General features: G+C 35.4%; 1 protein-coding gene across 1 annotated transcript; it reads left to right on the top strand.

Annotated features, from left to right (window-relative positions):
* Window positions 1-9,989: 9,989 nt before the first annotated feature.
* On the top strand, window positions 9,990-11,604 carry LOC139503096 (uncharacterized). Its single transcript, XM_071292788.1, has 3 exons — window positions 9,990-10,695; window positions 10,847-10,963; window positions 11,240-11,604. The coding sequence occupies exons 1-3, from the start codon at window positions 10,529-10,531 to the stop codon at window positions 11,436-11,438; spliced, it is 483 nt and encodes a 160-aa protein (XP_071148889.1). The 5' UTR covers window positions 9,990-10,528; the 3' UTR covers window positions 11,439-11,604.
* Window positions 11,605-14,893: the final 3,289 nt, after the last annotated feature.

The following is a 14,893-nucleotide window of genomic DNA, read 5'->3' as shown; positions in this document are numbered from 1 at the left end:
TATATGCCCCTCGTCTGCCGGTATTTCGGAAGTGAGTTCCCCCAAATAATTTCCTAACGACGGTTCAGGTTTTCCCTTCTGGCTTACGTAGATACAGCTATCAGTGTCTGTGTAAAGCACCCTATCATCCAACATGTCTAACACTTCATACAGTTTTAATCTAGCCCACATCGTTGTGAAAATAGCGATGAAGATGTTGGTCTTTGCATCCACAGGAGGGAACTTAGAGTTTTGTGTCCATTCTAGTTGTATTGTGTCGTTTGAAACAATGTGGAAATTTTCGACTACTTTAGTAGGGTCTGATATGATCTGAAAGAATTTGTCAGCTTCTGCTTCGTGAAAAAATTGGTGTTTTTTCATGAACAGGCGTTGTCCAAATTTCCCCCAGAAACTGTTGAGACACAGTTTGGCAAGACTACGTAAACCTGGATTTACCTTGATGCTGTCGTAATCTAAGTCTATGCCTTCTTTTTCTTTATACAATCGAATGTATTCTCGTTTGTCTTCCTCTGTCTGACAGTGTGGGGGGAAACCACTGGCTTCCTGTTTTATTTTAAGGAACAGCTGGACGTAGTCTGTGAACAATCCTCCGGAATTAGTGTTTTTATCGTACTGTGTATCATCCGGAAAATGCCACACTTCGTACAGTTTTAACACTCGGTACCCTTTTTCTTTCGCTACCATTACTTCAGGTGTAGCATAAGTACCTGTAATACTTCGTTCCTGTTCAGTATGCGTGCATTTACCTTGATATTGTGTATCAGCACATGTTCTACATAGTGGGAAAGTGAGCTTTCCGTGACATCGGTAAGGTAAAACGGCGTGATAAAGGTGTCTGGGTGGTAAAATTTTCACCTTGCATAATCCAAAATATGAACCCAACTCTTCAAAATCTTTAGTAATGATCTCTGGGTGATGCAATGGATAGCGACAGTATTTGTTTGTCCATGGGTATAAAGATGTGAAATCTACGTATTTAATTTTGTCTTCATTTTCAACTTTGTGGTACAGTTTTGTCGTGTCTGTTCGCCCGCCCTGTAAATGAAAAAAAAGATAATAATAATTAAAATGAAGAAAGAAAATAAAAATGGTGACAAAAAGACAAACAATAGAGCAATCAAGATAAATGATTTTTTTTTTCTTATATATTTTTTTTAAATAAGGATGGTATACTTACAAAAAAGGCAAGACGAGGATCAAGACGTTCTTCGATATCCAGATTACCCGCAAATAGTTTCAGTCCCTCGTTTGATTTCAATTGACTAGCGAAATCGTGCTCCCATATCCTGCGATATCTATAGCCAAGTTCTCGTATGGTCTTCTCCCTTTTTTTGGTCACCACATACAGTTCTTCCATCGATTGTTTCGTTAATGATGTTTTCGTTCCGCTTCTTTCACACGGAAAACATTTTTTACAGCCATGCCAAAGACACTGAAACAGAAGATTAAACAGTAAATGACAGTTCACCTTTTGGTAAGAAAAAACGCGTTATTAAGTGACGCCCCCATGGTAACGTTTCCCTCAATACGCGTGTCTAAGTTATCCGTTAAAACGCGTATCAATAATCTGTGCTCTCACGGCGGCGGTGGCGGGCGCGCGGGCGGGCGGGCGGGCGGGCGGGCGGGCGGCCTCCCCCTCCCCCCTCCGTAACAAAGGAAAAACTTACCCCTAAAAATTCAAAGACTTCGTTGGTTTCTTGACAGTACCCATCGACATGAAACTTTGTTCCAGGAATTTTAAACTCCCCTCGATTCAAGGCATGTTGAATAGACATCTTTTCTTCTTTCATCATCCATTCGAGCCATACTATCGAGCTTTTGCTATGATTGTATCTTTTGGTGTATCCCTCTGATGGTACGTGGGCCAGCGGACTTTTGACGAATTTTCGCTGACCAAATTTACTCTGTGGATTTTCGGAGAGAAATGTTTCGGAAGACTTCCAAGTGTCATGATCTAAAACGTCGAATCCTTTCTCTGTAAATGTCATGGGTATCTGGTCGATATCGTCAGTGTCTTGCCTCAATACTTCCACGTCATATTGTTCTTTTAAAAAATTAGTCTTGTAAACACCCATGCACACACTTGCAATGGTCACATAATCTAAAACATCAACCCCTTGTCCGTGTGTGTTTTTCGTTTTCCCCGTTCCTGTCACCTCCAACATCAAATCACGAAATCTTAACACTCCTTCCCTCAAGATCGTCGTGTCACTGCAACAGTATTCTTTCATTTCTTTAGCAAAGTCAAATACTTCGTTTGTTTTCGTTTTGTACCACGACAAAAAATCACTCCTGTCATCTTTACTCATGTAGTCGCAACCGTAATATGTACTGTCCGGGTATGGGCCAATGTAATTTTGGTTTTCCATTGTATTGAAAAAATGAGGAAAGTAGCCTTTTTTCAATTCCTTTAGTCCAAACGCTTTCGGAATTTTCGATAACTTCATGGGTAAAAAGTTCAACGAATCCAAAACTCGGATGTTTAAACCCCGATTTATCGCCATGTACATGATTTTGGATCCATTGAAGATAACGTCTGGGCGAATAGAATTCTTTATCAACCAGTCAATCAGAAAATAATTATCGTAACCAGATCCATTGTGAGACAACACGACTGCGTTTGTGTACTGCTCCGTAAAAACCCGTCTACAGAATGCATCAGTGGCGTGTTCACCGCGAAATATTTTTTCCCTAAAACCACATGTTTTGAAACATGGTTCTTTCTTAAATTCTTTCTTGTCCTTTTTATCACACATCGAGCAGCGAACACCACAAAAGTTACATTTTGGTTCATTAGATATCTGTTTGTCTTTACAGTGGTCACATGCTGTTTGCATACAGATGAAATTCACTTTATGTTCTTTTGAACCACACCAAGATTTGCCGCAGTTTTGACAAAGTGTACACTGATTGCACGCTTCCTCTTTGTCTTTACAATTTTGGCATCTCGAAGTGGATGGTAGATTCCCGTTTTCACATTGTAGGAGTGTGTCTTGTGTCGTTTCACAATCGAAGAATATCATTTGTCTGTCGGTTCTCTCGGTATTGATTGCCCTCTGGTAGCATAAATGTTCTTCGGGTTTATAATCATGGCAACACCCACATTTCCATTCTCCGCATTGGTGAAGTTCGGGTGGGCGTTCCTCTCGGACTAGTACTTTTCTACAAGTTTTACACTCGTATTTTTTACCACATTCCGTGTAAGAAATTCCTTTCTTTGTTATCTTTTCCTCTATGTGCCTTTGAAAACAAGCGATGGATCTACACGTTCTATTGCAAGCCCGACAAGACAAACTGTTCCCTGTCAGAACACAATCCAAACTGCAGCATACGGTACAATGCGTTTGGCAAGAATGTTGATCTTTGACACTGTACGGTTTAAGACAGTCTGTACAGAAGTAGCTACAAGAAAAGAAGCCCGATATACTCAATATGGCTGCAAAGTGTCCACAATCGTTCTCTTCAATAAGGTAAAGAAATACCTTTTTTCTGTCCGTTTCTCCTTCACCAACACGAATGAATTTGTTACCTAGTTTTGATGAAATGACTAAAATTTGCAAGTCCACCACCTTTTCAAAGCGTTCTATGTCATTAATGCTACATTGTTTTTCCGTACTGACATCGGCTAATACACAGAGACGTTTCGCAAAATTAATACATTCCTTTCTCCCCTTATCAATTACATGATTGTAGAACCATTTCGGGGTGGTTCTGTGTTTCAGAACTTTATCTACCATACACTCTGTGTCGTCTGACGTCAGTGTTCGCCATTCACTAGGGGATACAACGCGACAGGTTTTCAGGAAGCAAAGCGATATTGCCATAGGCATGCACATTGTGTCACTAGGCCTACTGACAATAGAACGTTTACGTTGTAAACTGTTATCGTCACCCGTCAATTTTGTAATATAAACTCGACCACCACCGGACGGAATATCTATTCGCCCTACCGTAACAGAAAAACTATCGTCTACAGGTAGCTCTTCATTGCTTTGCAAGACTTTGCTTATTTCATCCATCACCGTGGAGGCATCCATTGTATTAAGTTCTTGTAAAGGGACGACGATTGGGTCCGTTAAACCATTATGTTCGATGATAAGTCGGGCAAGACTGTTGTCTTGAGATCCTACACGGACTTGACCGAGAACATCGTCGAATACGTTGTGTAAATCGTCGACTATGTCCGTCAGTTTTTTATTCTGCAACTGATTAGAAAATTTAACTTCATATGTAATGTCTGTAGCCCCATTGTTGGCATAGATGCGTTCTCTTTTCTTGTGAAATGTGTGTGTTGTAGGGTTGTCGTCACCGGCACCATACTGGTCGGAGGGGAAACTTGCTTTTTTAGCTGGAGGTGGTGTGTAAACGTCAGATGAATCGGGAATGGAGAAGGTCCTTTTATTAGAGTTGATAGTCGGTTCTATATGATTTTTGTCAGGAGGAGTGTCATCAAATAAACTCAAGTCAAAATCTTGAATTGTCTCGTGATATAACATGTGAAACTCGTAGTTTTCTTGGTTACTTAACCATTCTCCACATGTCATGCATTTGAAATCCATTGGACTGGTTTGTCTTAAATGAGTTAAGCGGAGTTGAACATACGGATCGTTCTCCAAACCATAGGCTTGAACAAAAATCAGCAGTTGATCAGTGGACGTAAAACAGTTTATGATGTCTGTTAGAATCGGACACCCTTCCATCTGAGAAGAGAAATGTGATACAAAATAAGTTAAAAAAAAATAATGATATAAAAGGGGGGGGGCAACTAGCTTCAGATTATAGTAGAGGGAATGTTTCTCAAATCCTGCTTATTTATCATTACTATACCAGATACATGTTGCAGTGATGATATATTCGATCAAGTAAGATGTATAACAACAAAAAGGTGGCAATTGAAGTTCATATATACACATATATATTTAGAGGAGATAAGACAAACCACTAGTTCATATTTACATTTTTATTTTTTTTCAATTTCAACATAGATTTTATAACACTAATAATATTATCTTTCCTACTCTCTTTTATCTCTCAAAACACACACACACACAGAGATAGTGTAAACGTCTAACAACCCTCACAGATGAAACCGTGCTTAAAGCAATATATATACATTAAATTTACAAAAGTCAAACGTATAACTGGCTATTAAACTTTAAAATTGTAACACTATCAAAAATAAATTTACAAGTCGTAAAAATCCCGTTAACATTTGATTTGAATTAATTTATTGAGTATTAGACGAGAAAATGGGGTATTGTATTTCACTCATTGTTGTTGACCTTAAAGTAGTTTTTTTTAAATAACTGTAAAAGTGTTTACATGTTACGGTTGACAAAACGGTATATAGGATTCACACTAAAAATGTAGCCTTATACGAACAGATATTGAAACTGAAAAAAAAAATCATAAAAATAAATGATATAAAAACAATATAACTAATACTACATGAAGAAATAAAAACAATAAGTATCAGTTCACACACGGACATTGGGTGTTGAGACGCATCTCAACATCCTACTGTTCGTTGATTCTGACGGATATCGTAACATCCGAAAGTTATCACTGACAGGTGTGTCTACTGGTGTTTCCGGATGCCTTCTTGATGTTCTTGGACGCATCCGGCGTTTGCAATACCATATCAGTAAGGTAAGTACAACCCCGCCCAAGCAGCTCAATAGTTTGTCTGAAATAAAATATAACCAGATGCTCCGCAGGGCGTAGCTTTATACGACCGCAGAGGTTGAACCCTGAACGGTTAGGGCAAGTATGGACACAAAATTCAAGCTGGATTCAGCTCTAAATTTGGATTGTGATTAAATAGTTGACACAGCATAGGTTTCTGACACAGAATGAATGTGTTCTAATGAACTTAAAATTTTTGTTTCTCTTAGAGCAATTCACTATGCTGTTGAATATTAATCCTCTCAAAAAAATGTTTGAAGAAATTTTCTTTTTTATTTATGAAATTTCAAATGAGAAAAATTGAACCCAATTTTTTTAATCACATCCCCCTTTCCCTTATTCCAAAACTAATCTCAATTAAAATTTCTAATGGAGTTTGCAACAATAACTACTCATTTAAATACATCATAAAATATTAAGATGTAAAAAAACTGCTTGTTATCACTGAATGGTAAAGATTATTTTAATTTATCAGTTGGTAGTAAAAAGTGAATATACATTGTATATTGTATATAACAAAGATTTAAGTTGATTCTGGACAAAGAAAGATAACTCCAATTAAAAAAAAATCTTGCTTTTGCACAATATTTTGTAATTAGATATTTCTTGCTTACTATTCTGGACAAAGAAAGATAACTCTAATTAAAAAAAAATTTGATATTTCACAATATTGTGTAATTAGATATTTCTTGCCATTGCGCAATACTGTGCAATTGAAAAGACTTGCTATTGCACAATACTTAATATAATAATTTTAGATCCTGATTTGGACCAACTTGAAAACTGGGCCCATAATAAAAAATCTAAGTACATTTTTGGATTCAGCATATCAAAGAACTTCAAGATTTCAATTTTTGTTAAAATCAAACTAAGTTTAATTTTGGACCCTTTGGACTTTAGTGTAGACCAATTTGAAAACAGGACCAAAAATGAAGAATCTACATACACAGTTAGATTTGGTATATCAAAGAACCCCATTTATTCAATTTTTGATGAAATCAAACAAAGTTCAATTTTGGACCCCGATTTGGACCAACTTGAAAACTGGGCCAATAATCAAGAATCTAAGTACATTTTTAGATTCAGCATATCAAAGAACCTAACTGATTAATTTTTTGTCAAAATCAAACTAAGTTTAATTTTGGACCCTTTGGACCTTAATGTAGACCAATTTGAAAACGGGACCAAAAGTTAAGAATCTACATACACAGTCATGACAGTTAGATTCAGCATATCAAAGAACCCCAATTATTCAATTTTGATGAAATCAAACAAAAGTTTAATTTTGGACCCTTTGGGCCCCTTATTATGTTGGGACCAAAACTCCCAAAATCAAACCCAACCTTTCTTTTATGGTCATAAACCTTGTGTTTAAATTTCATAGATTTCTATTTACTTATACTAACGTTATGGTGCGAAAACCAAGAAAAATGCTTATTTGGGTCCCTTTTTGGCCCCTAATTCCTAAACTGTTGGGACCTAAACTCCCAAAATCAATACCAACCTTCCTTTTGTAGTCATTAACATTGTGTTTAAATTTCATTGATTTCTATTTACTTAAACTAATGTTATTGTGCGAAAACCAAGAATAATGCTTATTTGGGCCCTTTTTTGGCCCCTAATTCCTAAACTGTTGAGACCAAAACTCCCAAAATCAATCCAAACCGTTCTTTTGTGGTCATAAACCTTGTGTCAAAATTTCATAGATTTCTATTAACTTAAACTAAAGTTATAGTGCGAAAACCAAGAAAATGCTTATTTGGGCCCTTTTTGGCCCCTAATTCCTAAAATGTTGGGACCAAAACTCCCAAAATCAATACCAACCTTCCTTTTGTGGTCATAAACCTTGTGTTAAAATTTCATAGATTTCCATTCACTTTTACTAAAGTTAGAGTGCGAAAACTAAAAGTATTCGGACGCCGGACGACGACGACGACGACGACGACGACGACGACGACGACGACGACGACGACGACGACGACGCCGACGCCAACGTGATAGCAATATACGACGAAAATTTTTTCAAAATTTGCGGTCGTATAAAAATCATTAGTGAAGAGATTTCAACTTTTGTCACACAAACACACACACACACACACACACGTTCATGCTATAACTGTTGAGACCATGTAGTAATATCTAAATTGTTTTCTGTTTCTGTTTTTTTTCAAACAATTGACAATTCCAAATATTAAAACTTTCCAATATTTTATTTTAATTTTTTTCATACCTAGCACATCCATAAAAGTTGTTGTTGCTGCTAGGGGAGGGCATTCGTTCTCCTTCACCGGCACTACAACCCTATTACCCCTTGTAGGTAAAACGGGATGGAGGTTCTGGTGTTCTAATGCCTTTCCTTCTTCTTCTTTTTCTTCTTCCTCGTCCGTCCTCACTGAAAAACAATGTGGAAGTCAAAATTAAAAAGAACGATATCAAGTTTATTATTATTATTATATCTGTTGTCAGCTGGTGTATGTACACAGCATTCACGTAACGAAGTCATGTTTGTAAGAATATTTTTTTTATTTTTTTTGAAACAAAAACAAAAAATGGAACATTTTTCATATTTCGAATGAAATGTGTTAAAAAGGGTTTCACTTGATAATATTTATTTGGGTTCACCATCTAAAAGGCATATTTTAATTTACACAATTTATTTTTATTCGAACAAACTCCTCCCTAATCCTAGTTTCATTTTGATATAATAGTTTATAGCTTCGTGTATAATGTCTGACACATTATATTGCATAGAACGATAGTGCTATATTAACCGGCAGTCTCTGTTACCAATCATTTAACACTGATAATCCTCTTTTATTGCTTTGCGACATTAAATTACTCCTATTAATAAAAAGAGTGTATGAATACTATAGTTTTGGGAAAACAAAGAAATTGACCCCACGTTGACATTATTTTTTTTTCATTTAACATATTCTCTCCCCCATCAATAGTACCCCCCCTCCCCCTTTTTATTTCTCTTTTACGATTGTGTTTTATATAGAGTAGATAATATGGTAAATTAATTTGCATATAACTGTGCCTTTTAGTGATACCTTTTTTTAAACAAATATTAAAGTGTCTTTCGAAATAAAACATTTTTATAATAAAGTCTTTGAGTTTCTTTACAGAGTATTCCACCCTTCCCTAATCCGATTCTCTCTTATTGGTTGAAGTTTACATAACTTACCTTCACAATTACGGAGTTCTACGTCTCCTGCCACTTCAATCGTCGTCCCCTTTCCACATTCCACTCTTTTAATGTAGGGAGGAATTTTCACGCACATTCCGGGAAAATTACACTTTAAAAAAGTTGACGATAGTTTTGTGCACCGTGTATGAGACAGGGTGCACAAACTCTCAGTATTTAAAACTATAATTCCAATAAAGACAGTAAAAAAGAAAAAAACGCGTGCAGTCTCCATTACGGTAACTTGATCTGATATGACTAGCGCGGGGTCATCACCTCTTAGAGTTTGAGAAAAAAAAGTTCGAACATAACCACCCCCTCTTGGGATAAAACAAAAGTGGGATGGGGAGGGGGGAAGTGAGAGAGGGGTATTCTGATATTATGATTTTTTCACGACCCTTTTCGGGTCATGATTTTTTTTGTTTTTGTTTGGGTGGGTGTGTATACTATGCGCATCATGTCTTTGTAGCATTATTTTTTTTGACGATTACAGGGGTATGCTGTAATTATCCCCCCCATCTAGTCTCGTAACAACGAGAACATAAAAGTAAATATAACCAGTAACCATTGAGATTCCAGTGGCTCTTTTAAATTTTTTGAAAAAAACTACCCTATCTGACATGACTGTTCTCTCATAAGGATTTTGCATAGTCAGATGGAGTAATTCTAAAACCCCTTTCTCGTCAAAAAATTTACTCTTAGTCGTGTATACGTGGGTATACACGTGCCTTTCTAAAACATGCTTTGTCAAATGCATAGTGTACACGAAATGAATTTCATCTTTTTCAATTTTGATAGACCTAGTTCGAAATATATGATTATTCATAGTTTTTTGGCGTTACTTTTTGTTACAAAATAAATTTGAAACAATCATTGGTTCTTCTTACTGTGAATGTTGACCACTCAAATTTTTTACATTGATAAGGTGGTGAACATTTTATATAAAAACGAAGATGGCGCAATTTCTTTGGACATCTGCCTCTCTCTTTTAAAACAAAGTCAAGTAAATTATTAATTTTGTTTACTTGTTCGTTTGGGAAATAAAGACATGCAACATTAATTTTTTTTAGATGACCAGTTCGGGACAGGTGTATACCGATACATTTCACAATAGTATGCAAGTCCAATACAGAGTTGGGGTCACGGATAGTTCGGTCAACAATATTTAGAACAAAAGGAAATATTGATACCGTAAAGATTTTTTACAAAAGGAACACATCTGCTTTTTTTTTTATTGTCATCGTTTAAGTTACCTTTTTTCTAAAAATAATCATATTAAGTCATTTCTTTCTTCTTCAAATCATATAAAAACATTCGTACTTGTATAGCAACACACACACTCTCCAAAATCGAGAAAATGGCAGAAGAATTTCTTGAAAAGCGCGATCATGATGAATTTGAAAAACTCCTAAGAGAAATAAGTGACGGCTGCGATCTTTTCGAAAAAAGGTACTTATCCCCCCCTCCCCTCCCCCTTAAAGATTATGACTAAAACATTTAATTCGTACCAAATATAAGATATGGAATGATGTGCAAATGAGACAACTTTCCCCCTCATCCAAAACCAAATCTCGTCAAAGTTAATATAAATAACACATTTCACTTTCTGCAAAATGCATACATTCTTTTCTAAATAAGGGCTATTTTACAATTCTGATGAATTCCTTCCTTCTCTTTAGCATGACACCTCCAGTTTGCAATCTTGGTGAAGAAATTGAAGATACCAGGCATTTTAAATTTCCAACTCTACCGAGTCCCGAATACCGTGAGAATGACCCATGGCTACCGTTTAGTACACAGACTGTAAGCTTAACTCCAAGTGTGTAAGTCTCAAAATTAATTATTTACTAGTCAAAATTTTGTTTTATTAACGTGAACATTTTGTTAATGAAAAGATATTTAATTCTCTCTTTAAAGATTATTAGGAAAACGTGTTATTTCATAATACAGTTTATATATTTTTTTGTGTTATAGAATGGTTTCCGAGGGCCCGATTTCGATGGAGACACAATGTCAGTCACCAGATTGGGGTGACACCCATACATTTCCACTTTTTAACTTCTCTGGAAAGACAGTCGGAAAAGGATGCAGGTACGTGTATCATATTTAACACTTTAAGTCTATTTTAATTGTTAATGGATCATTCATTATATGACATGTAATTTGAGTAATCCCTCTTTGTACAGAATATTTAAATGGATTAAATTCCAAAACTGTGGGATTATCGTCAAAATAACACAACAGACATATTATAAATATAGACACACAGGTACATATATATGTATCAACACGCGTATACATGTATATTATTCAAATAACCCCTTTTTTATACATGTTTTTTCCTAATATCACATATTTTTTTTCCAGCTCCGTCCCCTACGATAAAATAGTTAAACTTGAAAAACGAATGCGATGTAAAACTAAGAAGACAAATGAAGGTACAACTTTATTGGAGGAATTAAAAAAAATACAGGGGAAGATAGAAGATAATTTAAAGGAGGCCAGCCGCTTAACAGACCAAATAGAAAAAGCAGTGATCGGGAAAAAGTTACATTCTCAAACTTAAGGACAATGTAAAAAAAACCTGATTGTGTGACTGTGTGTGTGTGCCCAGGATTCTATCAGTATATGGACATACATTGTAATTATGCTATATCTATGGAACTCTTTTAAACAATTATGTAGATTTACTGTAATCAGCAGATTAAATATATTTTTGTCATGTTGTGGTTAATAAAACATATAAATTTTTTCAAAATATTTCAGTTGATTCTTACCACAAATTTCACGTTGAATATTTGAACACAAATAGAGAAATTCTTGTATTAACTGTTAGTCTCTCTAGTCTTTCAAGCTCACATATTTTTGTATTACGTCTTTTAGATTGGATTGAGCTTTTATACCGACCCTCTTCGATAGAAACCCCCCTCAACATCTGTCATCTATATTATGATACTTTTAAAAATTGGCGGAATATTCCACAAACATTATAAACCCCACACCCTCAAAGAAGCACGAAAGCTATAACACCCCAACACTTGACATTTATAAAGTGATGACATATTTATTTAGTTGGGGTTCAAATATTATACACCCCAAATAAAGACATCTGCCGTTAATGAGTCATGCCCATGTATGATATTGGGGAGGGGTGTAACAAACCACTACTCTACTCACAACCACGTACGTGTACTTTATAATTTGAATGTCGGATGGTAATCAATTGTTTTATAAACTTGAAGGAGACATTTAGTGAAAGTCATACACGTGCACTGTTTATAAGAGGATTTTAATGCTGTTGAATGACTCAATTGGATTTTTGGATCGGAGTCACTGAAAGTCATCAGATTATTTCATTATTACTTTCATAACTGGACCTTTGGGATAACTTTCATAACCTGATCTTTGGAATAACTATCATGACTGGCGATCTTCGGAATAACTTTCATGACTGGCGATCTTCGGAATAACTTTTCTGACTGGCGATCTTCGGAATAACTTTTATAGCTGGCGATCTTTGGAATAACTTTTATGACCGGATCTTCGAATAGATATCATGACTTGATCTTTGGAATAAAATTTATGACTGGATCATCGGAATAGATTTCAGAGTCAGTAAGTCCTCTTATTGAAAAGATATACAAAGAGGATTGTGAGTCGGAGGTATATCTTGACATAGAGAAAACGACTTATAAGTTGGTTCTAAGTTTGATAAATATATATAGATAGAAGTATTCACAACTTCTTGGCCTGAAATTGTATTTCTAGTTTGCTAATAATATTAGAATACATTTAAAGGAAAACAACTGGAACTGTGCATATTTATTTAAAGTCGAGATTTTAACATGTAGTCGGTAATTTCTCTTTGAAGTTGGATTATTTGTTTAAATCGGAAAGTGTCAGATTGACCCCAGTTTGAAAAAAAATACATGTAAACATACATTTGTACATGTATAAACCGTAAATTGGTTATCTTGATAGATAATTAATGTATTGCAAAAAGAGAAACACTTACGGGTTAATATGCAAACATAATATATACAAGTGGTTGTCTCAAATAGACTGAAAGTTTCTTGAAAAACGAGATCTTGACCTCTCATGCAATGAAAAATGTGAGCCGGACACTACCGAATTATATGAACTATTGCATCAATACGTTGCTCTTAAAATGTGAACGCACTGTATTATTGAAACATTGTATACATATGTGGAACATTGTTTTAATAAGTGGAACATTATCTTAATTAGTGGACATTGTCTTTATAAGTGGATCATTGTCTTAATGAGTGGCACATTGTCTTTATAAGTGGAACATTGTCTTTATAAGTGGAACATTGTCTTTATAAGTAGAGCATTGTCTCAATAAAAGGAACATTGTCTTAATAAGTGGAACATTATCTTTATCAGTGGAACACTATCTTAAAATAAGTGGAGCATTATCTTAATTAGTGGAACATTGTCTTAATAAGTGGACCTTGTCTTTATAAGTGGATCATTGTCTTAATGAGTGGAACATTCTCTTAAAAAAGTGGAACATTGTCTTAATAAGTTGAACATTGTCTTAATAAGTGTCAATGTGAACCCACTGTATCGTTGGAACATTGTTTTAATTAGTCCTTAATGTCTTGAATGAACCTGTTGATTATTAATTATTTCCTTTATTCGACTGATTTGTTTAAAGCAGGTGTTTATTGATTATATACTATAAATTGTGTTACATCGATACAGGAAGATGAACTGGTCACTGGTTTATAAACCTTTAATGGATGAATAGATAATACGTAAGGTATAATAGAGATCTGATGGAATTCTGTGTTAAAAGACCGCAGCATTGCCTTTGGGAGCTCTGGTTTTAGAAGGTAAGTTTATTTGCCATTTAAAGATGCTATAGGTATGAAGGCCTGCTGATATTTTGGGGAAAATACCGCAGCATTTGGAGTTCTCGTTTTTGAAAGTAAATTTGTCAAGTTGCCATTTCAAGATGCTTTAGGAAAGGCGTACGGTTGCCTATAATTGCTATACAGCCACTTCAATTGAACTTTCATGGATAATTTTCTCTTTGGCAACCATTTCACATCTTATTTTACAGGTATGAAGATCGAAAGGAATTGTATAAGCTTTTGATAAGGAAGACTTCGGACTTCACAGTATATAAAAAATAATCATAAATTATAAGGAAGACCAGCTGGTCGGCTACACTTTCGGCATATAGATGCATGCCGTTGCTATCACTCAAGCTTTTAATATAGATTAGACCGTTGTTTTTCCCGTTTGAATGGTTTTACACCAGTAATTTTTGGGCCCCTTTATAGCTTGCTGTTCGATATGAGCCTAGGCTCCGTGTTGAAGACCTAACCTTGACTTATAATGGTTTGCTTTTATAAATTGTGACTTGGCCCATGATGGAGAGTTGTCTCATTGGCACTCATACTTCAGACTTATATCTCATCTTCTTGTATCTATAAGACAGGTTCAATGTCATTTAAACTGTGTCTGGTTCGATGTTATTAAAGTTTGTTAATGTGGTTCATAAGTGTTTCTCTTCTTATTTCTATGGTAGCTATTTCGAGGCCCTTGATAGCTTGCTGTTTCTAATTTCTATGGAAGCTATTTTGAGGCCCTTGATAGCTCGCTGTTTCTTATTTCTATGGTAGCTATTTCGAGGCCCTTGATAGCTTGCTGTTTCTTATTTCTATGGTAGCTATTTTGAGGCCCTTGATAGCTTGCTGTTTCTTATTTCTATGGTAGCTATTTCGAGGCCCTTGATAGCTTGCTGTTTCTTATTTCTATATCAGCAGTTCACATATATAGTGCTACAGGAAGCTGTGAAATGTGTAAAAGTATCAGGACTGCACGCAAAAAGTCATCGTACTGAAACCAACAGTAAACCAGGTTAGGTTTGTTTATCTGTCAAAATTCATTATAGGATCGCCGTATAAATTAGACACGTTTTTAGAAAGGTTATCGTTTCTTTTTTAATATCCAATTCCGTTTGGCAAAGCTTTTACGAATTTTTGGTCC

The sequence above is a fragment of the Mytilus edulis genome, chromosome 14, assembly GCF_963676685.1.
Source record: "Mytilus edulis chromosome 14, xbMytEdul2.2, whole genome shotgun sequence".
In the NCBI taxonomy this organism is placed as follows: Eukaryota; Metazoa; Mollusca; class Bivalvia; order Mytilida; family Mytilidae; genus Mytilus; species Mytilus edulis.
This window is presented reverse-complemented; position numbering and strand designations above follow the sequence as displayed.

Coding starts and splice junctions, on each gene's coding strand:
- LOC139503096 (XM_071292788.1), top strand. CDS start 10,529: ATGAATTCCTTCCTTCTCTTTAGCATGACACCTCCAGTTTGCAATCTT. Junction 10,696..10,846: donor GTAAGCTTAACTCCAAGTGT/GTAAGTCTCAAA, acceptor TTTGTGTTATAG/AATGGTTTCCGAGGGCCCGA. Junction 10,964..11,239: donor ACAGTCGGAAAAGGATGCAG/GTACGTGTATCA, acceptor TTTTTTTTCCAG/CTCCGTCCCCTACGATAAAA.